This window comes from Triturus cristatus, chromosome 1_1, assembly GCF_964204655.1.
Source record: "Triturus cristatus chromosome 1_1, aTriCri1.1, whole genome shotgun sequence".
In the NCBI taxonomy this organism is placed as follows: Eukaryota; Metazoa; Chordata; class Amphibia; order Caudata; family Salamandridae; genus Triturus; species Triturus cristatus.
Genome location: NC_140579.1, coordinates 91,792,498 through 91,817,194, shown reverse-complemented (window position 1 = coordinate 91,817,194; position 24,697 = coordinate 91,792,498). Strand labels below are relative to the sequence as shown.

General features: G+C 52.0%; 1 protein-coding gene and 1 long non-coding RNA gene across 4 annotated transcripts in view; one reads left to right on the top strand and one right to left on the bottom strand.

The window, feature by feature from the left end:
- Positions 1 to 23,745, bottom strand: part of LOC146869581 (C->U-editing enzyme APOBEC-2-like) — a 30,079-nt gene extending 6,334 nt beyond the window's left edge. Inside the window, exons 1-2 of one of the 3 annotated variants that reach the window (XM_085606510.1) lie at positions 23,654 to 23,745; positions 21,077 to 21,304 (exon numbers count right to left, since the gene is read on the bottom strand). In XM_085606510.1, coding sequence (XP_085462636.1) covers positions 21,077 to 21,204 — 128 coding nt within the window. In that variant the 5' untranslated portion in view covers positions 21,205 to 21,304; positions 23,654 to 23,745. Of the gene's footprint in view, positions 1 to 21,076; positions 21,427 to 23,653 lie in introns of those variants that run through there. The other 2 variants (XR_014961800.1, XM_085606526.1) reach the window with 2 other exon arrangements.
- Positions 4,973 to 5,941, top strand: LOC146869582 (uncharacterized). The gene is made up of 2 exons (XR_014961801.1): positions 4,973 to 5,244; positions 5,732 to 5,941. It is a non-coding gene; the product is annotated as an uncharacterized LOC146869582 (long non-coding RNA).
- Positions 23,746 to 24,697: the final 952 nt, after the last annotated feature.

Here is a 24,697-nt window from a genome sequence, read left to right as displayed (position 1 = left end):
CCATATAGCTGGGCAGTGATGGACTATGCCTGCAGCATCTGGCAGGCAACCTCTGCATGCCACCGAAAAACAATTCATGCACCCGCCAAAAGAGTATCTGAGAGAGATTCTGGCTCAAGTTCGCACGCGCAACAGTCACAGCAGAGGCCATCTTTGTTCACATTCCATACACTGATTAGAAATGGTGATTCGCCTATACCAGTGGAGTTGGTATCTTGTAGCTATAGTTAGAAGTGCTATAGGATTGAGAACAGAAGTCTGCGTGGAGGGCTATGTAGGAATTTGCCCAGCAGCACTGCAAGTGACAGATTCCCATGCACGTTGCGCAATGAGGACTAAAACGAAGGAGGAGAGTATGCTACAGAATGTGGAAAAATATTCCATGGTGTGTGGAGGGAAGCCTTGCAGATGGATTATATCTCGAAATAAAAGGGGAGGACGTGCTCGCGGGGTAGGGAATGGCCGATGCAAGGCATCCCGTGCAATGGGAGATACACAGTGTGTGGTAGATGGTGGCTGGATAGTACCTTACAGAATAAGGAATCATATTTATGGTGTTGAATGGAATGTGCCTTGAGTAAAAGGGAACAGAAGGTGTGGTGCAGAATAGGAGAATGGGGGGCTTGTTGCAGAATGGGGAAGATAATGCGTTATGTGTAGTAGGAGTATGGAAGGTGTGTAGTAGTGGAGGCACGTAGAATATGCGAGCTGGAGTAGTGTAAAATGGAAAGTGAACTTAAGGTATGTGGTAGAACCCAACCTCGGAGCACAGAGACACTGACACAAGGACAAAAAAACGATCAAAGAGGGACACATTGGTACTTGTGGAACATTAGCATTTACTGAGTATTTAGGTCACTGGCTGCAAAAATTGTAGGTGCTGGGTGAGTGTAAGGCGTTCTAGAGCAGGAAAAATAAAGTGTTTTCTAGATTTAAAGTCATCTCTTTCCCTTTCATCTCGCACCATTTGAGTATGCCGCGTCTTCCATGGGGTTAGCACAGCAGTATGCTGCTGACCCCCAATGAAACCATGAGGGTATCATAACATGCGGAAATTAGAATGTAAAGAAATGGGATTGAAAAAACACATACTCAAAAATTAAAGGTTGGAAAATCTGGAAAAAAGGTGTTTATATAGATGTATGAGCGGTTCTATGTGAGTGCAGAGCGGAAGGTGCAGAGTACTTTCCTGCATGTACCTGAAGTGGAGTAAAAGGGGCTCTGAATGTGGTGCACAGTTTGCTGCCTGACTCCTGGCTCCAGGTGGTTAAATGAGAAGTGTGGGGGGATAACGATTGTTTTCTATACACACAATTGCTCTGGGTCACAAACTCCTTCCATGAGTAGGTGTTTCATATTTTTGGACCGGTAGGAGTCGGTCACATATAATCTTTTGTAAATTGAGCCCTGTGCCTGTCTATCAATACGCAACAACAGGAAAAATGAGGCAGCAAGTAAGAAATTAAGGCAAGATAGAAAATACGTGTCTGGCTTTCGGTCATTCAAATCTGTGTTTTTTTAGACAAATCCCCTTTGACGTAATGTAAAATGAGCCGCATTCCCCCGCAAAATGTGGTGAGTGACCACTAGCATTTCAATTTGGCTAGCTACCTCCCCCGTATTTAAAGCCTGTGGTTGAGCAGGGAGCAGCCCGAGCTGCCCATATGCCGCCAGGAATGGTTGCACGAACTTACACAAAAGCCCTGCAAATGTTGTGGATCTTTACATTTTCTACATTAGTTTTGCTTTGACAGTCAATTGTGCTTATTTTCAGAATTAGGCCTGCGGCAACTGGCCACTTCCTGTTGCCATGGGAAGAAGAGTGGGAAATAAAAATGCACCGTTCAGTGACAGTGGATGCTCGGCTTTGTACTGAGCCCAAACATGCCAAAGTTGGAAGCTTCATTTGTTTCCCATTTGAAATGTTTCCAGCCTTTGAGAGGGAGGGAACCTCCACAACACACTCAGCAGCAGCCGCCGCCACACAGCTTTGATTCTCCTCTGTCGCTGTGGGTGACAGCGTGGATCCTGAGATGCTGACCTAAGGGTTGAGAGGGCGGATCAGGAGAGCCTCCACTGCGCTAACATGGCTTAGTCCACTGTTCCCTCGTCATGCTCGACAGGTGTGCTCTGTCCTTCCGAATCCTGCTATCACAGGTCTAGGATGTCACTCTTTCCACACCCCACTCCTGTTTAACTGCTACACGTGACCACGTCTCAGCTACTATAGCAGTACAGTATTCACTTCCGGGTGTATCTGACAACACAAATAAACATGCACCTGAAGAATCATTCTGAGGGCCACAATAGCATCACCAATTGGCTGGGCCTCACACTATGGGGGTGAGATAAAGCTTCCTTAAGCCAAAAGATATCTACAATGGAAGCCCTAATGTTAGGAAGACAAGACGCTGCCTCTAGGCCATTCCACTGGCCCTCTGGTGTAGGGACCGCTTCATTCTGCACTTGGAAAGCCAAACACGGGGGAGCACTTTAAGGTACAGCTCTTTTTTACTCCTCAAATGAACACTGCAGTCAAGGGGGTTAACGTGCAACTCTACCTGCTTCACACAATCCTCCCTCTCCCATAAACCTCTCATTGAATTGAACGTGGAAGATTTTCTGTTTTGGGAAGTAGAGGCTTTGGTAACATTGTTTACAGAGACCTGGCAACAACAAACTTGGTTGAGAGACTCCAAAATCAAGCAGCTTGGATGTGCCTGTGTTTCCAGCAAAATGCTTCTGAAAGCATTCCATTGACTCCCAGTGGAACTGAAGATTACACTCAAGTACTTCTGCATCATCCAGAAAGTCTGTTGGGAAAAATAACCAACATACTAACAAATACCGGTCCAATACCACATCGCAAATAGGAAACTTCACTAAGACACGTCACACCTGATACCAATGCGCCCATTCCACCAATCGAATGCAGGCCGTGGGAGTGCTGGGTCCAAAACTTTAGATCCATCTGGGTCCAAACGTCATTGCCCAACTACCTAAGATTCAGGCAACTTGTCAAAGCTGACCTTTTTAAGAAGGCCTTGAAACTGATATGTCCCAGGATCCATGTTTGAAGGATGATGAAAGTGAGGAGTCCACCTGACTACACTCTAATGATTTGACAATTAACTCTACTATATTGTGTATGCTGTTTGTACCTCTGTTTTCCTGTCCATTATGGCGTCCCTAAGATATTGTAAGATGACAACTGGCCCTTTATAAAACACCTGCGTGCATTTTTAATAAATATTGTAGCAGAGTACTCAGTCACTGCATTAATATGTGTATTGGCACGTTGCTGTAGATTATTTGTTAATCTATATTTCCAGTTGCATAGGTGAAGTGGACTGTACTTTATTGTATGGGTGTTCTTGTTTGCCTTGTATCACTGAAATCCAGGCGGAGGGGGTGTTAAACGGTTGAATCCACTTTGTTTTTAAAATGTGACATTTTTATGCCCTAGATGGGGGGTCATGGATTACTTTAGTGTGACACGGTATTCTTTCCACCTTCTCTGCCACTTGAAATGTTAAGTAAACATAATATAAATCCATGGTTCCGTGCATCGTTTAAAATGTACTCTTGAAAGAGTGCCTGGTCGCCTGCAGTGACAGCTGCACAAGAGGGGCAGTGGGAGGGTGGGCACCGATGCACCCAAGGCCTGCCCGTCCATTGCTCCCTCGGTTCAGGGGCTCTGTTTGTGTGTTGAGCTTGTTGCTCGGTGAGCAGAGTGAGCTCTGGGGGGCAGGTGCCTACTATGAATCCTTGCTTCGCCCTGCGAGGGGGTGAAAGAGAGCTCTGCGCTCCCAGATTTGGATCCTGTACTCTTTCACATGCCAGCCAGGCTGTCTGGAGCTTTCATCGCTTCTGAGGGACATCAGAAGAGCACAGATTGCAAATGGAAGTGGAAGGCGTGTGTACTGCTACCTAATTAGAATATTCAGTGCATTAGAGTCACCAGAGCCGGCTTTAGGGCACTGCGCCAAGCTCTTATGGGGTGGGGGGCACCGTGTTTTCAAATATCTTATGGGTTTAAAAGCACCTCCTACAGAGTTCCTTGTCTGCCTAGCATGTTTCTGGCAACAATAAAAATGCCAAGATAGCTCTGGTTATAAATGTACCTGGTGGAGAGAGATGGAGTTGTGTCTAGATGCACTTCTGACATATCATAAAGTAGAACACAGGGTTAATATGCCTTCTGCAAAGAATGCACAGAACGGTATTTTACGTTCAGGGTTACGCGGGCTAGTGCTTTTGTCAAAGAGATCCTTTTTTCATCATAAAGTATAACGGAGGGCTGATATATGCCTGCTGCAAAGAATATATATTGTGCAGATCACATAACTGTATTTTAGAATTTTAGATAGACAGTGTAGTAGATTAGTGCTTTTGTCACCCAGTTTCTTATGTTTTATTCATAAATTACAATCCTAATATAGTAAAGTGAGCTATGAATTGGCAAAAAAAGAGCTGCATGTAAATTGCATGATATAGGTTAGACCATTATGATTTTTTCCAGTTTTTCATTATCCTAATTTAGTAAAAAGAGTTGGTGTGGGTAGAAATAAATTCTTCTTGGGAAAGCCAACAACTGTGTTATGTATTCAAGTCTGAGTTTGTGTTTTTCCAGACCAAGCACTCTTAATATATCCTGCCCGCCAGTATAGATGGTATACGACTCCCACACCTTGGAGCCCTCACTGTCTTAGGTCACATTTCAGTGCTCTGACGCCCTTCACTGGTGTGAGTAGCACTATAAAGCAAATGAAATACAAGTGAGAAAGGGGCTATGGATAGAAGAGGGTCCTTTTTGGAGGATGATAGTGAGGGAATTTGTGGAAAAGGAGGTCAACAAAGTTTGTTTCAGCTGACCCTCGCAGCGCTAGAGCAGCCTCTCAGAGTCATCATCATCATGTGTGCTTAACTCCTTGTCAGGAAGGACAAGGATGGAGACTGCATACCCCACGATCGGAGGCCGACGACCAATCAGCGAGGGAGGCGTGGAAAAAGGACCCGGCGCGAGAAGACGGACACAACCAGGAAGACGCGGAGTACAGGGGACCGGAGGACGCGAAGGAAACCAAGTGGGAAGAAACCAGGACACCGGAACACCTTGCGGAGCCGAACGAGGATGTCCCGAGGACCGCCCACCTCTCCAGCGCTGCCGAAGAACCGGAAACGTGGACGCCCCCGGGAGACGCGAATGTGAAGCCGTAACTCTGGAGAGTTACGGCCGTGGCGGTGAGTGCAGCAGTAACTGGGGACAGTTAAGGGGAAGACGAAGGGAAAAGGGGGGGTGAAGAAGGGGGGCGAACTGAAAGTGCAGGGTGAGGCAGAAACAGGCGGGTGTCGTGAACCGTAGATTAAAACGACACCTACCTGAGCCCTTGGTTTAATTTACTTTTGGCCTTGTGAAATTTTTCAGATTGCATGGTTTCTTTTTGTTGTTTCTCCATATTTATCCCTGAGAGTACATGTCAAAGTAAGACAGATCCTCGAACCCCAAACCCACCACCCTTCCCGAAAGTAAAGGAAAAGCACATTTTTTTTTTCTTTTTTCTCAGTCACTTCTCTCGTCGATCCGCTCTATCCCTGCACTCCCCTACCACACATGTCCCACCGTCCTCCTTATTGTACAGCACTTTGAGCACACAGAACGGTGAAAGGTGACAGGAGGAGCTTTATAGAGCAGCCAACTGACCACGCTTGTTTCTTGTTTTTTTTTTAGTATCCCGGGGACACACCAGTGGACCTAGAGGCATCCCTTATTTGAGAAACCAGGCTCTCCACCTACGACGAACCGCCCACCTGTGTATCTGGAAGGACTGCACCACAAATCCACAACTCCAGCAACGAATCAACCGATTTTTTTGTTTTCTCCATCACAGCACCTGTAATGTGACCTACAATAAACACCTTGCCATGATTGCACACCCAATACGGCCTCCTAGCTTTCATTTCCGACCCTCCCTCCGACACTCCTGCTTTAGTGTTAGTGACCACATAATGCCAACATCCCCAGGCCCGGTCTGAAGCCTCTTCTGTTGCAGAGTTAAAGCCCGGACCCAGTGTTGAGCGGCAACCAGTGCTTAATTTGAGCCAGTGGTTTCCGGTACTCAGCACCTGCACTTGATTGTCAACACCAGCGCTTATCACTATCTGCCACATGATGGCACTGTTTAGCTTATTTGAAGATGATCACAACAATAGTTGTTTATTATTTAGTCAGTAAAAATGGCTAATACCTCCACGTCCCTCTCGCTTCTCTCCGTTATGCAATGAGGCCACTGCGCCTCGTAGACACACCCCGTACCAGTCTGTAGACATGGTGGGGTGGGTGTGGCGCGCTCGCTCATGTGTTAGTTTACTTCTTCTTTGTTTTCTTTGGATTCGGTGTGTGTTCTTGTTCGGGGTGCTCACTTCAGCGTGTTCCTGTTGGCCCTGTTTCTGGCCACGCGGTGCCGGCGGTCGCAAGGGCCAGCTTCTAAATTCTCTTCTGGCTCTCTACTGAGAGGGGGTCATCCTTTCAGGTAAGAGGGAGAGTGGGTCTGCCTCAGGGTGGTGGATCAGGGCTCCTTCCTCGTTCCTTCTCTTACCAGGCCGGAGGTCTGCGCTGCTTTCCTCCGGCCGGCTTGTGGGAGTGTGCCAGTGCTGGGGAGTCTGTCTCCTTCTCTGCAGGGGTGCGTTCCCTGTGGTTTGGCGCATTCTCCTGCATGTTTTTGCCTTGGCCGGAGGTCGGCGGTGCTTTCCTTCGGTCGGGGTGGACGTGGCCTGTGGTCTCAGCTGCTTCCGCTGGCCGGAGGTTTGCTGTGCCTTTCTCCGGCCGGCTTGTGGGTGTGTGCAGGGACTGTTGGTTCCCGCTGTGTCGTCCTTGTTTCCACGTTTCGGTTGAGTGATGTCCTTTACTGGTTGCCTGTTTTTGCTCCAAGGCCGGAAGTCGGCGGTGCCTTGCTCCGGTCAGGATGGGCATGGCCTGTGGCCGGGGCTAGTTTCCGCTGGCCCGAGGTTTGCTTGGCGTTTCTCCGGTCGGTGGTTGTTTCTGATGGGTGTAATGACTGCGGTCTAGTTGTTGTAACGACATCGAACACACACCCCTACATCCGCAGGCCAGGCGTGGCCTGCGGGGAGCCAATAAAGGGAGGCAGCCCGCTCGGGGGCAGGGCTTCCGACTACAGTACTGAGTGTGGCTGGTCATTGTGCTCGCCCTAATCCCCGAACTCCCACTATCCCGAATCTCCTAGGCCCACAGCGCACTGCTAGGGAGAACAGGACACTGGCGACGAGGGTGGGATCCGGTCCCACGCGCATCCACCCGACGACGACAAGCTAAGAGAAAGTCGGGGTGACACCGGGGACCCCCACAACCCCATAACGCAATCGAGAGGTGAGCGGGCCCCAAGACGAGGTGGCCCAACCCCGGTGAGCGGTGAAGGATCCAGGAGGGCGGGCGAGGCACGAGCACGCCGCGACGGAGGGGAAGGAGCGGAATCGCCGCGCGGAGCGCGGCCCACACAACCAGGAGCCCTGCGCGCATGCGCAGTAACAAACGGCCTACCGGTACACACGTGGGTGGCGCGAACAGGAGGCCCAGACGCACGTGGCGAGGATGGCGCGAAGGAAAGGAGGGAGACACGCGCGACGTCGAGGACAGCCCCACAGCTGAAAAGGGGCAGCAAAAGGCCCGAAGGAAGGGAAAATAATCACCACCAAGCACGGGCCAAAGCGAGTCGTCGCCATCACTCCCTGATCTGGCCAAGTCGACCCACGCCAGAAGGGCCGAGCCATGGCTGATGATGAACCGGCGACTCCTGCCCATGTCCTATACCAGCACGCCGCATCCGGAGTCCTGCCACCGTTCAGCGAGGTGGAGGATCCCTCCACCGCATCCCCGAGATGGAAGCTATGGCTGGAGCGCCTAGAGAATTACTTCATGGCATCCAGGGAGACGGATGGAGCAATCAAAAGGTCGCTTTTACTCCACTATGCAGGGGAGGAAATTTTCAAACTCTTCAAGCACTTACCTAACACGGGCACGGTGAACGACTATGATGCGGCTGTCCAGGCCATTAATGGCTACTTTGACCCACAGTTGAATCTGGATTTTGAAGTGTTTAAGCTGGGGCAGGCACGGCAGCGGGAAGGTGAATCTATGGACCGATTCTACGCCCGAGTGAGGGAACTCGCAAGCACGTGCACCAATGAAGACCAACCCAGAGCCATACGAAGACAGATCATCCAAGGCTGCAGGGATAAGACGTTAAGGGGCTTTATCCTAAGAAAACCAGGCATCTCGCTTGAGGACATACTAATACTAGCCCGGTCGCACGACCTGTCCGCGGTAAGGGCAACGGCTATGGACCAAGCCCTGAACAAGCAAGCGGGAAAGTGCGACAACCTCAAGACGGAAAAGGTGGATGCAGTAAAGATGACAGCTAGGAATAAGAATCACAGGGGCACCCGGAAGGAAGGCTCACGAGCAAAATGTGGATACTGCGGATACGAACCACATGCAGCCAAAGAATGCCCTGCACAGGGAAAGACATGCACGAATTGCGGGGTCCCGAACCACTTCGCGTCTGTCTGTCGACGGTGAAACCCCGCCAAAGGGCAGTGGAAACCCAAGTCGTTACCGAAAGCGGTGCGGCAACTATCTCTAGATGACCCGATGCCTTTGGAAGGAGCCAGGGTTGCCCAAGAAAGATACCTGCCTACGGTGGACGACTACTCCGACTCGGAGGACGAAGAGGTGCACATCATATCCTTCGCACAGGAGCTGAAGCGCAGAAGGAGGCCCCAACCGACGTGCACTGTCCAGTTGGGAGGGAATGAGGTCAAAGCCATAATCGACACCGGGGCCACAGTGAATGTGATGGGACTGCAACAGTTCAATCAACTACGGCCTAGGCCACAGCTAATACCATCCAGAACAAGGATTTTTGCGTATGGGGCCCATACCCCTCTCCCACTAAAAGGGAAGATGATTGTACCCATCAAGGCGGATGAAGTCGAGGTAACAGCAACAGTACACATCATTGACAGAGAGGCAGAAACGCTGCTGAGTAGCCACACGGCGGAGGATCTAAAGCTAATAGCCTTCGCACACCGAGTCCGAACACATCAGGTGGATGAGCTACTGGCTCAATTTCCTGAACTCTTCAAGGGCCTGGGATGCATCAAATGTGACCCGATACGACTGCACATCGACAAAACGATCAAGCCGACGGCGTTGAGGCATCGCCGAATCCCGTTCCATTTGAGACCGGTGGTGGAAAAAGAACTGGAGAACCTGGAAAACCTAGGAGTCATTGAAAAGGTCTCGGGGCCCACCCCGTGGGTGTCACCCATGGTGATCGTAGAGAAACCGTGACAGCCGGGAGCCATTAGGCTATGCATAGACATGAGACTGCCCAATCGTGCCATCAAGAGGGAACGTCACCTGACCCCAACAATGGACGATATCATTGCCGATGTGAACGGATCAAGGTGGTTTTCAAAGATTGACCTGAACGCCGGCTACCACCAGCTGCCCCTGGCTGAAGACAGCAGGTTCATAACTACGTTTAGCACTCACATAGGACTCCGGCGTTACAAAAGACTTAACTTCGGGATATCCTCGGCGGCCGAGGTATTTCAAAATACCATCCGGGAGCTGCTGTCGGGGCTGCCGGGAGTCATCAACGTCAGCGATGACATCCTCATCCACTCGGCGACGGCGGCCGAACATCACAAACACCTGCGAGACACCCTGGGGAGACTGAGTGCTCATGGTGCGACGCTACACAAAGACAAGTGCCAATTCTTTCAACCCAAGATCGAATTCTTCGGCTACGTGTTTAGTCAGGAAGGGATTCAGGTGGATCCTCGGAAGTCTAAAGCCATCAAGGACGCCCCAGCCCCAACATCACCCACGGAAGTCAGGAGTTTCCTTGGCATGGCAACTTACTGCGGACGGTTCATCCCGGGCTTGGCAACGTGGAGCGAGCCGCTTCGCGCTTTGACGAGAACTGACACCCCGTGGAGCTGGGGGCCGAAGGAAGAGGAAGCTTTCCAGGGGATCAAGACGGCACTCCTGGAAAAAGCCACGCTGGCCTACTTTGATCCCAAGAAGCGGACAGAAGTACTGGTTGATGCGAGCCCCGTAGGGCTGGGTGCGGTACTCACCCAGGAACAAGGGCCGGGCCAGTGGACGGCACTGAGTTTTGCCAGCAAAGCCCTCACTCCAACCGAAGCGAGGTACGCCCAAATCGAACGTGAGGCACTTGCCATAAAATGGGCTTGCAACCACTTCCATCTATACCTACGAGGGCACCCATTCGTTATGGTCACCGACCACCAGCCACTAGTGTCACTATTCAAAGGTACCTCACCCCATCCGCCTCCGCGGATAGAGAGATGGGCGGTCCAACTGCAACCGTACGAGATGGAAGTAGTGTATCGCCCCGGGGCAAAAAACCCGGCGGACTTTCTATCCCGTCACCCACCTGCCCCGGACCAGACGGGGACAGATGAAGCATGCGATGAATTTGCCCAGTGGGTTGCCCTCACAGCATGCCCCCAGAACATGACGCTGGACGACATCAAGGAAGGGGCTGAACTGGATTCAGTATACCGGCAGACTTTGAAAGCAGTTCAGGAGGGGTCCTGGACGGGATACCTACACCAAGCAAATGCATGGGCGCAAGAAGACAGAGAATCACTCACCCAGATGTGGCGCATCCGGCATGAACTTAGCGCTACCGAAGATGGCATACTGCTACGTGGGCCCCGGCTAATCATACCGTTGACCCTGAGGCAGCGGGCGATCCAACTTGCCCACGGGGGGCATCAAGGGACCACCAAAATGAAAGCCAGAATCCGAGAGAAGATGTGGTTCCCGGGGCTGGACCAGATGGTCGAAGAGCATGTCCGGAGCTGCCTGGCCTGCCAGCTCACAGGCGAGCCGGACCGACCCCAACCAATCATCACGGAGGACGCCAGCCTAGTACCCTGGGAAAGTGTTAGTGTGGATTTTGGGAGTTTCCCCGGTGAGGGACACACTCTGGTGGTGGTAGATGCGTATTCCAAGTACCCCGTGGCAGAGAAGGTGAGGTCCACGGCGTTTGGACAGGTGGGGCCAGCCCTCGAAAAGATATTCTCCATGTTCGGCTATCCCAAAGAACTCCGCAGTGACAACGGGCCACCGTTTCAGGGAGCGGAATTTGCCACCTACCTCAGTCAAAGGGGGATCCGGCACAGGCGTATCACACCCCAATGGCCTCAAGCCAACGGAGAAGTAGAACGTTTTATGCGCACCCTAAACAAGACATTTCGCATAGCCCTGGTGGAACAGGCTGACCCAGAACAACGACTTCATGAATTCCTAAGGGAATATAGGAGCACGCCCCATTGCACCACCCAAAGGAGCCTGTGGAGCCTCATGTTCCAAGGGGCCAGGAGGGACCTCCTCCCCAGTAGCCGGGAGTGGACGCAGGCGCCCGTTGACCAGGAGGGGACCCAGGAGAGACGCAAACAAAGCAATAGACGAGCCAACCACCGCCGGAGGGCCGCATCCAAGATACCCTTGCTGGGGACACAGGTGATCATTAAAAATAGGCGGCCCGGGGGCAAATTTCAAACCCGTTTTGAACCCGGCCTCTGGACTGTCGAGGCCGTAAAAGGGACCATGGTCACCGCCAGGAGAGGAGGCGAGACAGTGACAAGAAACGCCTCCTGGTTCAGAGCTATGTCACCGGCGGACGGAGGAAGGGGCACTGAAGACGGATTGCCTCTAGAGAACACCGTGCTGGAAGAGGAAGAGCAGGCCACCGTAGACCGTACGCCAGCCGTACCAGGGGGGACTGAGACAGTTCCTCCACCCGTGGCAGCCCCGGGTACCCCTCGGACCATGACGCCGAACGAGGGGCCCCGATCGGGGAGATATGGGTTGAGGCCAAACCCCCAGCCCAGTCAAAGACTGAGAGATTTTGCCTGCTGGCTGAGACCGAACACCCGACGTCAGGGGAAACCGCAAGTATCACAACATAAACGTGGAAAATGACTGTCATATCCTGTTCAGAGAAATGTTGGGGGGGGGGGGGAAAGACCCCGGAGTTTGGTAGGGATGTAATGACTGCAGTCTAGTTGTTGTAACGACATCGAACACACACACCTACATCCGCAGGCCAGGCGTGGCCTGCGGGGAGCCAATAAAGGGAGGCAGCCCGCTCGGGGGCAGGGCTTCCGACTACAGTACTGAGTGTGGGTGGTCATTGTGCTCGCCCTAATCCCCGAACTCCCACTTTCCCGAATCTCCTAGGCCCGCAGCGCACTGCTAGGGAGAACAGGACAATGGGGTGGCTGGGGGTGGGGGTATTTGTTGGGCCTCCCGCCATATCCCCTTGTCGGCCCCTGGTCTTGTCTGCTCCCTGAGGTTGTGCAGGGTCGGCCCGCTTAGTGCCTTGTTGGGGAGACTGCCTGGGTATTCCTGGTGCTGTGGGCTCCCTGGCGCGGCACGTGGCTCGTCCTCCGCATTGGCGTGCATGCAGTCCTGGTGTGAGTTTGTCGGGCACACGGTGTTCCCTTGTTGCCCTGCGTCGCGCCTCTTACTTCGTGCGGGCATTGCGGCGTGGGGGTGGATGCTAGGTATTTGCGTTTTCTGGCCTGTTGGGTTCCGGTTGGGATGCCTGGGGTGGTTGCCTCTCTCCTTTAGTGGTGTGGCCTGGGGTGCTCTCCTGTGGCCCACGTGGGGGACGGTGCCTGCTCGCGGTGCAACAGTATTTTTCCCTTATTTGTGCTGTTTTGGTTCTCCTGCCCGGTGGTCTGCTGTGCCTTTCTCTGGTGGTGCTCTGGGGCCGGTTTCTCGCTCCGTGGTGTTTGTGGCTGCCTCTGGCTGGTGTCCCTTTGGTGTGCCTTTGTGGGGTGCATTTGGTGGCTGTTGGCGGTGCAGCGGCCTCCATGGTTCTGGGTCCGGTTTCTCTCTCGATGGTGTTCGGGAGTGGTTGTGGCTGTCTCTGTGGGGTGCGATTCTTGGCCGTTGGCTGTGCTGCGGTCTCGTGCGGGCTCCTTGGGCCTGGCGTCTGTCTCTTGCTTGGACTTGGCATTTGGGCTCGGAGTCCCATTCCTGCTTCGGGAGTTGGTGCGGGCGTGCTCCTGCGCGGGATGGTCAGCCTCTGGTCTTTGGGTGTGGCCTCTGGCTGTGGGTGCCTGGGCCTCCGGCTGGTCCCCCCTGCCTCTCCTGTTCATGGATGGGGTTGCTTTGCTGCTTTGGGCCTTTTGTCTTGCCTGGGTTGTCTTTGTGGCTTTTCTTGTCCGCCTGGCCTTTTCTTCTGGTTTTGACACTTTCCTTCCTTGTGGGAGCTTGTCCTCTGGCAGTGGCTGCGGGGGCTTCCCTACGTCCTGGTGGTCGTGTCTGCCCCTATCTGGCGCTGCTCGGTTACCCGTGCGGGTTCGGCTCTACAGTGGTTCCTGGGTTTTGGGGCCTCCTTTGCCTGCGGCTGTACCTGGACTTGTCGCTGCGCTTCGGATCGGTGCTCTGGCTGTCGCGCTGCTTTGTTGGGCCCCTGGGTGCTGGTGCTGCTACCCTTTTGGCTCTTCTTTTTCAGGTGCTAGGCCTCTCAGCCTTTGTGGTGGGGGTTGGTTGGTGGTGGCTGTGGTGCCCCTTTACCCCTCCGTCCGTCTGGGTTGGACGTCCTTTTTTGTTTTCTGCATGGGGGTGCTATGTTTTTTATTGTTGGGTTGTTTCCTGATGGGTGGGCTGTCCTTTTCCCATTGCTTGTGAGTTTTCCTGTGCTCTACCTCTGTGTCTGCGTTGCGATGCTTGTGGGTCTGGCGCTGTTTTTTCTGGGGACATCCCCCGGGCTGCTGGGCGTCCGTGTTGGATGCTGAGCTGGGCTTTGGGCTGGCCTTCATCTGTGCTTCCTCTGTTCTCGGCTTCCTGTGGGCTGGTGGAGTGGGGGTGTGTGTGCGCTCCTGCCGGGGTCCCTGTTTTCGGCTTCGGTGTCTGTTTGGGCTGTTGCTCGTTGCTCTGGGGGCTTTTCTGTGTGCAGTTTCTTCCCCTTGAGTGTGGCGGTGGTCCTTCTATTCGGTTTCCCCTATGCGATGTTTGGTGGAGTGCCGTGGTTGCTTCTTCCTGCCTGGTTGTTCCGTATTGATTCCGCCTGTTGGCGGTTTCTTGTGCTTGGCCTCTTTGCCTGCTGTTCAGATGGTTTGCCGGCTTGTGGTGGCTTTTCGATCTTTTTGCTGGCCTCTGGTTTTGACTTTGCCTGCCTTGTTGTGCTGGTGGGACAAGTGTGCCGGTTTCCCAGATGCTGTTGTCCCGTCCTGTGGTCGTCCGGGGTGTTGCGTCTGCTGGTCTGGCCTGCGTCCTTTCGTCCTTCGGCCCGCATCTGTTCTCAGGCATTTGGCGTTGTCGTCCCTGGTTCGCTCCTGGTTGAGTGTCTGTCTGGGCTTGCCGGGTGCGGTGGGCTTCGCTACCACCTCTTCCTCTGGCCGGGCCGCCGTGAGGTGCCTGTTTTCCTCTGCTCCCTGGGGTTTGGCGGGATCAGGCCTGATTTGTTCCGGGATGGATGCCTGGGTGTGCCTGGTGCTCTTGGCGTGGCTCTCCTGGTCTGTGGTCTGTGTTTTGTGGCTTTCTGTGGTCCTATTGGGGCTTTGTCCTCTTCAGTCGGTGTTCTCCAGCTCCTGCTTCTCCCGTTTCTGGGTGGTTGGGGGCAGCGCTGTGGCCCTGTGCGTTCTGCTTGGTTCCTTTTTGGCTCCTCTTTTGGCCACTGCTTCTTTTGGTCCTTGGGGCACCTGTGGCAGCCTCCTCGGCTGGCCTGCTGGGTCCTTTTGGTGGCTGGTGGGCTGTTGTGGCTGCCCCTTGTTCCTGCCAGGGTCCCCTGGATTTTCCGGTGTGCTGTTCCCCGTTCCTCTTCCTTCTGTGGGCCGTTTCGGCCTGGGGGGGGGGGGGGGGGGGGGGGTTGGCTTCTGGGTTTCGCCATGCTGCCGGTTTCTCAGGCTGTGCTCCTGGCTTGGGTTGTCCCATGTGCGCCTGTCCTGTGGCGGGTTGGTTGTGGTGGTTCTTCCTGGTGGGGTGTTTGTCTTTTGGCTCTGGGCGTTCTTGGCTGCTTTCTTTTTGTGGGTGGTGTTCCTGCGCGTCCCCATTTGTCTGTGTCTCCTGCAGTTTTTGGGGGTCGCTGTTCTGTCTGGGCCTTTCCGGTTCCTGCTGTTTGGGCTCTGGACTGTTTGCTGTGGGGCCCGGGTGTGGATTGCCCTGATGGCTGTTCCTCTGTTGGCCTTGTTCCGGGGTCTTGGTTTGGTGGGTTGGGAGTCTGGTTTTTGCTGGGACCTCCTGCTTTTCCGCTTCTTTTGGTTCCTCTGTTGTTGGAGCTGGTGGTGGTTTGGATTCTCCTGTTTTGTGGCCCAGTAGTCTCCTTTTCTCCTGGTGCCTTCTCTGGCGTTTCCAGGGCGGGCGTCTTGCTGTTGCGGCTTCGTGGCTGGCGATGCCTTGGTCTCTCGACTTTGGTCGCCTCTGCTGTGCGAGTGCTTTTTTGGGGTCTGCCTGGTCTCCTTCTGCTCTGCATTGCCTGTTGGTTGGGCGCTTGGTATGCTCGTGCCCACATGGTTCCCTTTTCAGTTTCTCTGCCTCTGGTGCTCCGGCTGGCTTTTCGGGGCTTGGCGGTCCGCTGCCGGGGCTCTTGGTCGGTCTGGTCTCCTGGTTCTTTGTGGGGTGGTCCTTCCTTCGGTGGATGTGTCCCTCTTGGGGCATTCCATCCTGTTTGGTGGCTCTCTGGTGTTCCCCTTTTTAGGTCTCGGCTGCGAAAGGCTGCGCTTGCGCAGTCTCGCTCCGAGATTTAATGAGTTGGAGTGACTTTGAGAAGAGGGGCTTGCACCCGCCCCTCTTCTCTCCTGTTCTCCATTGGCTGGCCTCGTAAATGCTGGCCAGCCACTGGAGAAGAGGTCCAGTCACTCCGATTAGGCCCCGTCCTTTTCGGATCGGGGGGCGTGTTTTTTGCGAGAAGTCTCAGGGAGGAGACAACAGCAAAACACGCCCCCCAATCCGAAAAGGATACTCCCTTTCTCCGAGGCATTTTCTGCTGTGCCTCGGAGAAAGGCGGTGGTGCCCCGGCGTTGCTCCCACGCACACACGCTATCTCTTTTACTTTCGGAGCGTCGAGCCGGTACTCCTCGGCTCTCTTGGATTCGACCGCTTACATAGCCAATCAGCTACTCGGCACGGAGACAAAAGACTGAAGAAGTAATCTCCTCATTCCTCGCCCCTGCCCCTCCAGCTGGCTCGTGCGTTGGTACGCACCAACGAGCGGAGCGCGAGCCCCCCTTAAAGGGGTGGGGAAAAAGCCGCTGTGGAACGTACCATCTTGTAAGTTCTACCTGCTTGCAACTTTCTTTACCATGGCGCGCGGTAGTTAGGCTCACTGCAGTTCAATGAACGAGAAGAGAACGGGGCACCTCTTGCCTCCGCCTCCATGCTTGATCTTACAATTAGCCGCTACAGTCTTTCTTCTATTGCTATGACCATGTTTGTGACGCTAGACGCCTTGGAAATTGGAGGTGGTCGCTACCCGCACGTGTGAGCTCTGAGCTGACGGTATGAGTTAACATTATTGCTTGTTACAGATTACCTGAAAGACTAACATGTGGACGGCTGGGAAAAACCAGAGGCAGTTGCACATTGCAGCTTAATGTGATTGCAATCCTTTTTATTTTTACTGGCCCGTTACCGACGATTTATACTTCGATGTGTTAGAGGATGGGCTCTATAATAACTGGTAGGTACCTCCTATGCGTAAAGGTATGACATAGGAACGGGAAACGCTATGTAGCGAGCGAGCCTTGTCTAGAAGTATGCCATTTGCCGGGAAGACCGCCTTGTGTCGGTCAATGGAGGTTAGCCATGACAGACCCCGGAAGTCATGGACCTCAAAGGACCATACATACTATGTTTTCCAGTAGTGTTGCAGCTACTCGTTGTTTTGATTACATTGTGCACGCGCTTTTCAGGAAGTCTACTGTACTTTTTAATTGCACAACTTCTTACCGGAGCCGATTTAACTAACTTGTTGTTTCTGTGTGAAGCTTCGCGTACAAATACAGCAATCCTACATCTTTTCTACAGCGGTGTTGAACTGCCGTGAAAAGTATGGGGAGGTTAGTCTTGCTAAAGTGCATTTTCAGGTTGGAATACTAACAATGGTGATGTGCTTTGCCAGGAGTGACAACAGAGCCTACCTTGCACCCTCTTTCCGAGTGTGTGTCTCCTCTCACCCCCCCCCCCTTCTCTCTTACCCAGCACGGCTCGCAGGTGCTTCAGGCGGGTCAAGACGTCCTTCTTCGGGTCCAGAACTTTCTGTGTAGATTTCTTGAGGTCTCCAAAATTCCTCCTGGAGAATATTCTGCAAGGAGAAGGTGGCTTGGGGCAGGAGGCGCCCCCGAGGGGCTGCAGGTGCTGTGGGTGAGGGAACACACACCTGCACTTAGACGCTGCCTCCTCCGCCGTGACTGTGTGCAGCTCCCTGGCTGCCCTCCCCTCTCTGCCCACTTACTGTCACTGCGCCCGCTCTCAGCTTCCAAAACACAAAGGAATGACTATCCGCAGTGGTTGTCCGGTAGTGCAACTTCGGCAGCCATTTCGGAATGTCAGTCCTGACCACTGACCAGCCATGTAAGAGCCGGTCTCCCTTTCAGAGCGAGGCTGCCTGCGCGGGCTATTACCATCAATTACCAGTTGCTGTCCACTCTTCCTAGCTGCGGGGTTGAACTCTGAGCACCTCCCTTTGAAGTCACGATCCTTTTATCTGTGGCCAGACACAGGAATTTAAGAAGAACCGTCATACTGATGCTCAGAACAGTTTGTGGTTACTGCAGTGCTTAATTTATGAAAAAATATATATATAGAAGTAAAAAACATATAAGTGCCAGGGCAGCTTGCGCCACACATTGCGGCTCTGTGGGTGGCTCTATGTGTGTGTGAGGCTCTATGTGTGTGTGTGTATGTGTGTGGCTGGCTTTTTTTTGTAGGTGGCTCTATGCGTGGGTGGCTCTATTTGTGTGTAGGTTGCTCTATGTGAATAGCTCTGTGTAGGTGGCTCTGTGTGTGTGGGTGGCTCTGTGTGTGTGGGTGGCTCTGTGTGTGTGTGGCTGGCTCTGTGTGTGTGGGTGGCTTTGTGTGTGTGACTCTGTGTGTGGGTGCAAATGCAATAGGTCCCGCATTTGAGAGAGATTAAGCTATTGACATTGTAAATAACAATGCCGTTTCTTTAAATGTTTTAAAAACAAAAACAATGTCATGAGCAATGCCAATAGCTCTAACTTTAACAATGCCGAGACCATTGCATTGTAAATGCTTGTTTCTTTCCTCTATGGGGGGTTGCGCCTTCTGGCTCTGCTGTTTTTTCGTCCCTTTTTGTCGGCTTGCTGGCTTGGGGCGGTCCTCGGCTCCTTCTTTTGTGGGTCTTCTTTCTTGCCCGTGTTTGGGGCTGGGCTTGCCTCTGGGATGCGGTCAACTGTGTTGCGTCTGGCTTGTCTTTCCTGTTTGTTTGACCTTCTTTGGTGCATTTGGTTCTGATGTTCTGGGCTTGTGCTTGGACAGTTCGCCTGGTTTATCTTTGGCTTGGTATGTCTCATTGCGTAATGGAGAGAAGCGAGAGGGACGTGGAGGTAATGTTTCTATTACTTAACGGTAATCACATTACTTCTGGTCCTACTCTCGCTTCTCTCCGTTACAGCCCTCCCTCCCTTCGAGTGGCCCGGCCAACTGTGTCTATGGTGGCCTGGTACATACAGGTATGGTGGAGGGGGCGGTGCCTTTTTATTTTGGTAGGGGGTGTGTCTACGAGGCGCAGGGGCCTCATTGCGTAACGGAGAGAAGCGAGAGTAGGACTAGGAGTAATGTGATTACCAGTAAGTAGTAGAAACAATACCCGCCGCCCAAGCCCTAGTAGTGTGATTGTCAGTAGTTGTGTTGGTAGTGTCATTGGCAACACTGGCAGCGGCAATGTGTGGTGCAAGCTGCAGTGGTCTCCTGATGAGGGCCCTGGCCCTTCTGTTTTTACAAATTAAGCACTGGTGCCAACATCTCCCCCCACCCCTCGTTCTGCTCTCGTGCCCCCGCTCAATCAGCTTTAGGTCCCATGTATACACACGTCTATGAACTAGCCTCAGTACTGACCTGCTGCACTTACTCCCTACTGTTTACTCATAGAACCCCTTATACTGCTCGCCAGTGCATCATACGGCTTGGAGTATCTCTACATTGTTTCCCAATACAGAACCGTTTATGCAGCCTTACTAATACACCTGGTCCATATCCTGTTGAGCAGCATCCCTGGGCTGCTCCAGCACTGGGGCCTTCAGAGAGGTCCCCTCGCTACTAACCTGCGCTTCACAATTCTGTACATTACTAATGTCCACAAAATCTCAGCCTGTGCAGATTTCCTGCTAATGTATTTCTCGGACCCACACAGAACTCTGTGAATGCACCACTTTCCTATCCTGGAGGAATAGGACACGTTACAAACTTTTACAACGCATGCCTTTACAACACAGTTTTTACATCGCAATATCCATTACAACACATGATTTTACAACGCATGCCATTACAACTCATTTTTAGAAACTACGCTTACAACGCATTCCATTACAACGCATTCCATTACAACGCATAATACTTTTAGGGCAACAGTAGTGTAAATGTGGGATAGTGTAGGGGTAAAAATTACTATTCCCACTCCAGTGAGTGCAACAGTAGGGTAAGTGTTGGAGAGTGTAGGGGTAAAAATGACTGTTTCCCATTACTTACCTTGCGTTGTAATGGCATGCGTTGTAGTGGCATGCTTTGTAATGGCATACGTTGGAGTGACATGCGTTGAAATGGCTGCGTTGTAATGGCATGCGTTGTAAAGGATGTTGCGTTGTAATGACTGTGTGGTAAAGGTAGTGCGCTGTACTGACAGTGTTGTAATGGTTGTTTGCCATCCTGGAGCGTCCATGCAATTCTAGGACTTATAGCTGCAAACATCTCAGCCAGTGCTGCTTCCCCTGCTAGCCAGTGCTGGGACCCACACAGATCTCTGTCAGTGCACTCACTCCTAACCCACAGGCTTCCCTGTTACTTCAGCACTGGCACTACCCGCCGCAAGCTCTACAAGTGCGCCTCACCCCAAACCTACATGGCCCCTGCTCTTCAGGACATATCATGTGCAGCTGTGCCGGTGCACCTCCTTACTGCCTGTGGCACCCCTTGAAAGCGAATGCAGACAGCTTTTCCAGGGCCCCTCAGTCCTGCCCCAATGTACCCTCTGCAGTTGCTTGCCTTCACAAACCAAAATCTTTGATATTTTGTTTTCTGTACATTTCTGTCTGGTCGGTGTTAGTTTTATTGTTAACTTGGTTTTTTTGTCAATCTTAAACCCCTTTCTTGCTCAGATCTGTTTAGTGTCAGTTGTCACTTCCTTGTGGAATTCTAAGCATGACACTTGTAGCACTTATACCATTTAAATGCCACAAACCCTAAGATCACGTTCCGATAGGACAGCCTTACTTTTAAGGGTCGATCACAGACAAGAGTTCTGCGTGTTTGCTTTTTGTTGGTTCGTTTTTCTATTTTATTTGCTTCATTTTCTATGTTACCTAGTTTTCATTTACCATTTACTCTGGTAAAATTGTATTACTATTTATTTATTTGATTGACATCTTAGGAAGCAATGTTTTACCGAGACTACAACACACTTTAACCAAGGTTTTTACAGCGAATGGTATAAAAACAGGAAGGGTGGAGGGGGAGACAGAGATTGATGCCTGCTGTCAGTGATTGAAACTGTAGAGCTCTGGTTATCTTTACCAAGCAATATTTGGGACCAAACAATATGGGATTTTGGAACCGAAAGATGACGAACACTCATGACCAACTGATTTAATACACGAGAACAAGGGCTATTTGTACAATGGACAACGTTTTTTTTAAAAAAAGGACAAAAAAAACAAACACTTTTGTGGCTAAAAACACGAGAGCCTGCCTCCTAGATTAGGGGAGTTGACAAACACGGTTTACTTTCCGTTTGCACATTCCCATTTGAAGTTCGAGAAAGTTAGTTCTTACCCTGACACAATCTCGAATGGCGGCAGCTCCTCTTCGACCTTTGTCTCCGCGCTCTCCTGTGTCTCAGGAGCTTCGGGGTCATCATGGCTGTTCATGCACGGATCAGGGTTGCCCTGATTTTCAGCCATCCTGGGGTCCGGCGGAGTCTGGCAGAGAGAGGCGCTGGCTCGCTGAGCAGCTGTGAGAACGATGTCCGTGAGCGGGAGGCGCAGAAGCAACTGGCTGGAGCTAATAACAAGCATTTACAATGCAATGGTCTCGGCATTGGTAAAGTTAGAGCTGTTGGCATTGCTCCTGACATTTTTTTTGTTTATGTTTTTGTTTTTAAAACATGTAAAGAAACGGCATTGTTATTTACAATGTCAATAGCTTAATCACACTGATTAAGCTATTGACATTGTAAATAACAATGCCGTTTCTTTACATGTTTTAAAAACAAAAACATAAACAAAAAAAATGTCGCGAGCAATGCCAACAGCTCTAACTTTACCAATGCCGAGACCATTGCATTGTAAATGCTTGTTCGCTAGCCGAAACCTAAAAAATAAATCAAAAATGTTCCGCAGAGGAAAATACAAGCAGCCTTCATTTTGTGTTCAGGCAGTGTTGGATGGACCTGGAGGAAAAAGCGGGGGGGGGGGGGGCGGTTTGCTCAGGAAAGCCAGTGTCCTCCAGGTGAGAATGGACGGGCATACACTACAGGTCAGGTCCAGGGTGCTTGCTGTGGAGAGGTGGGACTGCACAGGCTTGAAGGGAATATGAGGGCCTGCTCTGGAAAGCAGTGCTCTGCAGGCGAGAGGGGGCCAGCGCCCCCTGCAGGCCCGGGTGTTTGCTGTGGGAACGTGTACCAGGGACAGCTGAGCTGGTCCGGCTGGGAGTGAGGCTCGGTGCTCAGACAGCCAGTCTCTGCAGGGGAGGGCATGCACGGAAGGAATGCAGAGAGATGCGGCCAGCAGATCACACGTCGTCTCAGGCGTGAGCTGCGCACCTGATGGTGTTTTTGTCTTGGCACTGCAGTCTGTCTGTCACTTGCAGTTTGCCTTTCCCATGATTAATCCGGGACTTTGAGCACCAGAATGCGGAAAAACAAATACGACAGACAGGATGAGCTATAAATAGGCGTCACCCCCATTGCCTCTGATGAGGCCGGTTAATCGCTGTTCGTTTGCCAGGCCAATAACTGTTAACTGTCAAGGTGCCGCCTGCCAACCGAGCCTTAAAAAAGTTGGCAGGCTGGTTTTCCCTCCTCCACGGCAGCGTGCCCCCTGCCTCCAGCTCTGTGCGTGAAGTCACCGCCAAGCCCCCTCAAGCCCGTGTGCAGCCGCCTTTGGGGTGCAGTCTCTGGGGGCACACCTGACGAAACTGTTGGCACTGCACGGTTTAACACGGTCAAGAGGAGAGCTCAAGTCGGAAGGGGAGGAGACCAGTGTGCCCACCGCCCCCAGCCTGTGGCAGAGGGAGGAGGGGCCGGGCCGTCCCTTCACCTCGTGACCCACCAAGCACATTCACATGGGCAATGACTACCCGCTGGGGCATACACTTGTAGTGCCGTCTCAGGTTGAATTTTAACTCGGCCCCCCGCCCACGGCAGCGGTCTCTTTGTCTCTGAAAGGGCCCAGCAGGGGTCCTCTTTGTCTTTAGAACCCAAGCGTAGGGGCAACTGCCCCCAATTTACACTTTCATTGCTTAACGAGGTGTACGCGTTTCCAGAGGGACGGTGGAAGCATTTGTGTGCCACGCCACGACTCTAACCAAAACACACGCAGCACTTAAAACATTAACGCAAACACGTTTATCCTTTTAAAAATGCGCCCAGCACATTTTATTTCCTCGGTGAAATAAACACTGCCGCTTCTAACCAAAGCTATCGGAGGCCCTCGTGTGCCATGTTAATCTTGATTCTCCCATAACACGCAGAAAACTTAGAAGCTATTTTCAGAAAACTAAAACCAAAGAAATCTCAACTGTTCCCATTATTTATTTATTTTTAAGTCGGGCTCGCGCGCTAAGCCAGGCAGACACTTCATAGCTCTAATACAGAAGTATATTTTCCATCCAGCACGCCAGAAAAGGGCTCCCTGAAGTGCACCGCATCTGAATTTTCTAATCTAGCACATTTAATTGTGCGGACTTGGGGAAACCGCCTCGTTTACGATGCACGGACACTTCCTTCCCAACGTGGGCAGAGAGAAAACAGAATATTTACCGATCGTGCAGGAAATCTATTCAGGTGAGCGGCAGAGGGAGCTGAGAGCAGGGGGAGAAGACAAGCACACCACTGCCTTTCTCCGAGGCCGAGCAAAAATGCCTCGGAGAAAGGCAGCGTCCTTTTCGGATTCGGGGGCGTGTTTTGCTGTTGTCTCCTCCTTGAGACTTCTCGCAAAAAACACGCCCCCTGATCCGAAAAGGACGGGGCCTGTTTGGAATGACTGACCTCTTCTCCAGTGGCTGGCCAGTATTTACGAGGCCAGCCAATGGAGAACAGGGGAGAAGAGGGGCGGGTTAAAGCCCCTCTTCTCCAAGCCATAAAATCTCCGACTTCCGGTTCTGCCTTTCGGCAGACCGGTAGTCCTCGACCTAAAAATGGACTCAGGTCCGTGGAGGGAGGATGGGCGGACGGGTCCCGGCGGCAGCCACTCTAGGAGGCGCGCATGGGTGGGACTGGCGTCTGTGCCACGCTCGCTTGGTTTTGTGTCTGCCACGCTGCCTTTTATTTAGTGTTTGTTTTTGTTAATTATACCGATGACACCATGGATTTAGCACCTTTGACGAGTATGAGATGGAAAACATCTTGGAAACGAAGCCGTTGTCCAGTTAATCCATCAACCAGACAGAGTCTTGGCAGGGACAAGACAGATAGATTGGCTCCCACGATGACATTTCAATCCTGACCTTAAGGGGGTGCCATCGGTAGGGTGTGCCCTTCTGTACATAATGTTTTGATATGTGTTCCTGTTGTGGCAGGCAGGCACATTCCGAGGGAGAGTCGTGTGCCAGTCTAATGCGAATCTGCCCGCGTGTAAACATATCAACTGAACACAAACCTCCTGTGCCTACATTGATTCGATGCACCCAACTCTTAATTACACAAATCACAAGCCACAGTTCGGACTTGTCTACCACTATGCAAGGCATAGCTCGCTTCTGATTTAGAGGGCTTGAATTTTGGCACCCTTCTCATATGCAAACGCATGTCTCATATGGACCGTTTTAGTGCCCCTGTGGCACTGCCCACACTCTGCCCCCTGCACCTGTCCCAAAGGCTCGCGCTCTGCGTGTGAGTCACTCCCAGTCCTGCGGGGTGATGGGGCATTCTGAGAGTGGTTTACGGCTCAGCGCTCTTGCTGTGCCCTCCTGTTACCTTGAGGACTACCAATCATGCCCAAGCTGGTTCTAAATCAACGGTTTAATGTCACCACATATGTAAAAGGTTGGGCGATGTGGCTGTGACACTGCCAACTTTGGAGACATTGGCCTATAGTGGAATTAGGAGATTTCCACAACAGGTTTCTTCTTCCGAAGGACCAACGGTGCTAAAGAGAAAATATGTGCATGTATCTTATAATCATTAGGGTTCCTGTGAGCGGCATGCGGATGTTAGATCCGTTGCACCGTCACAAT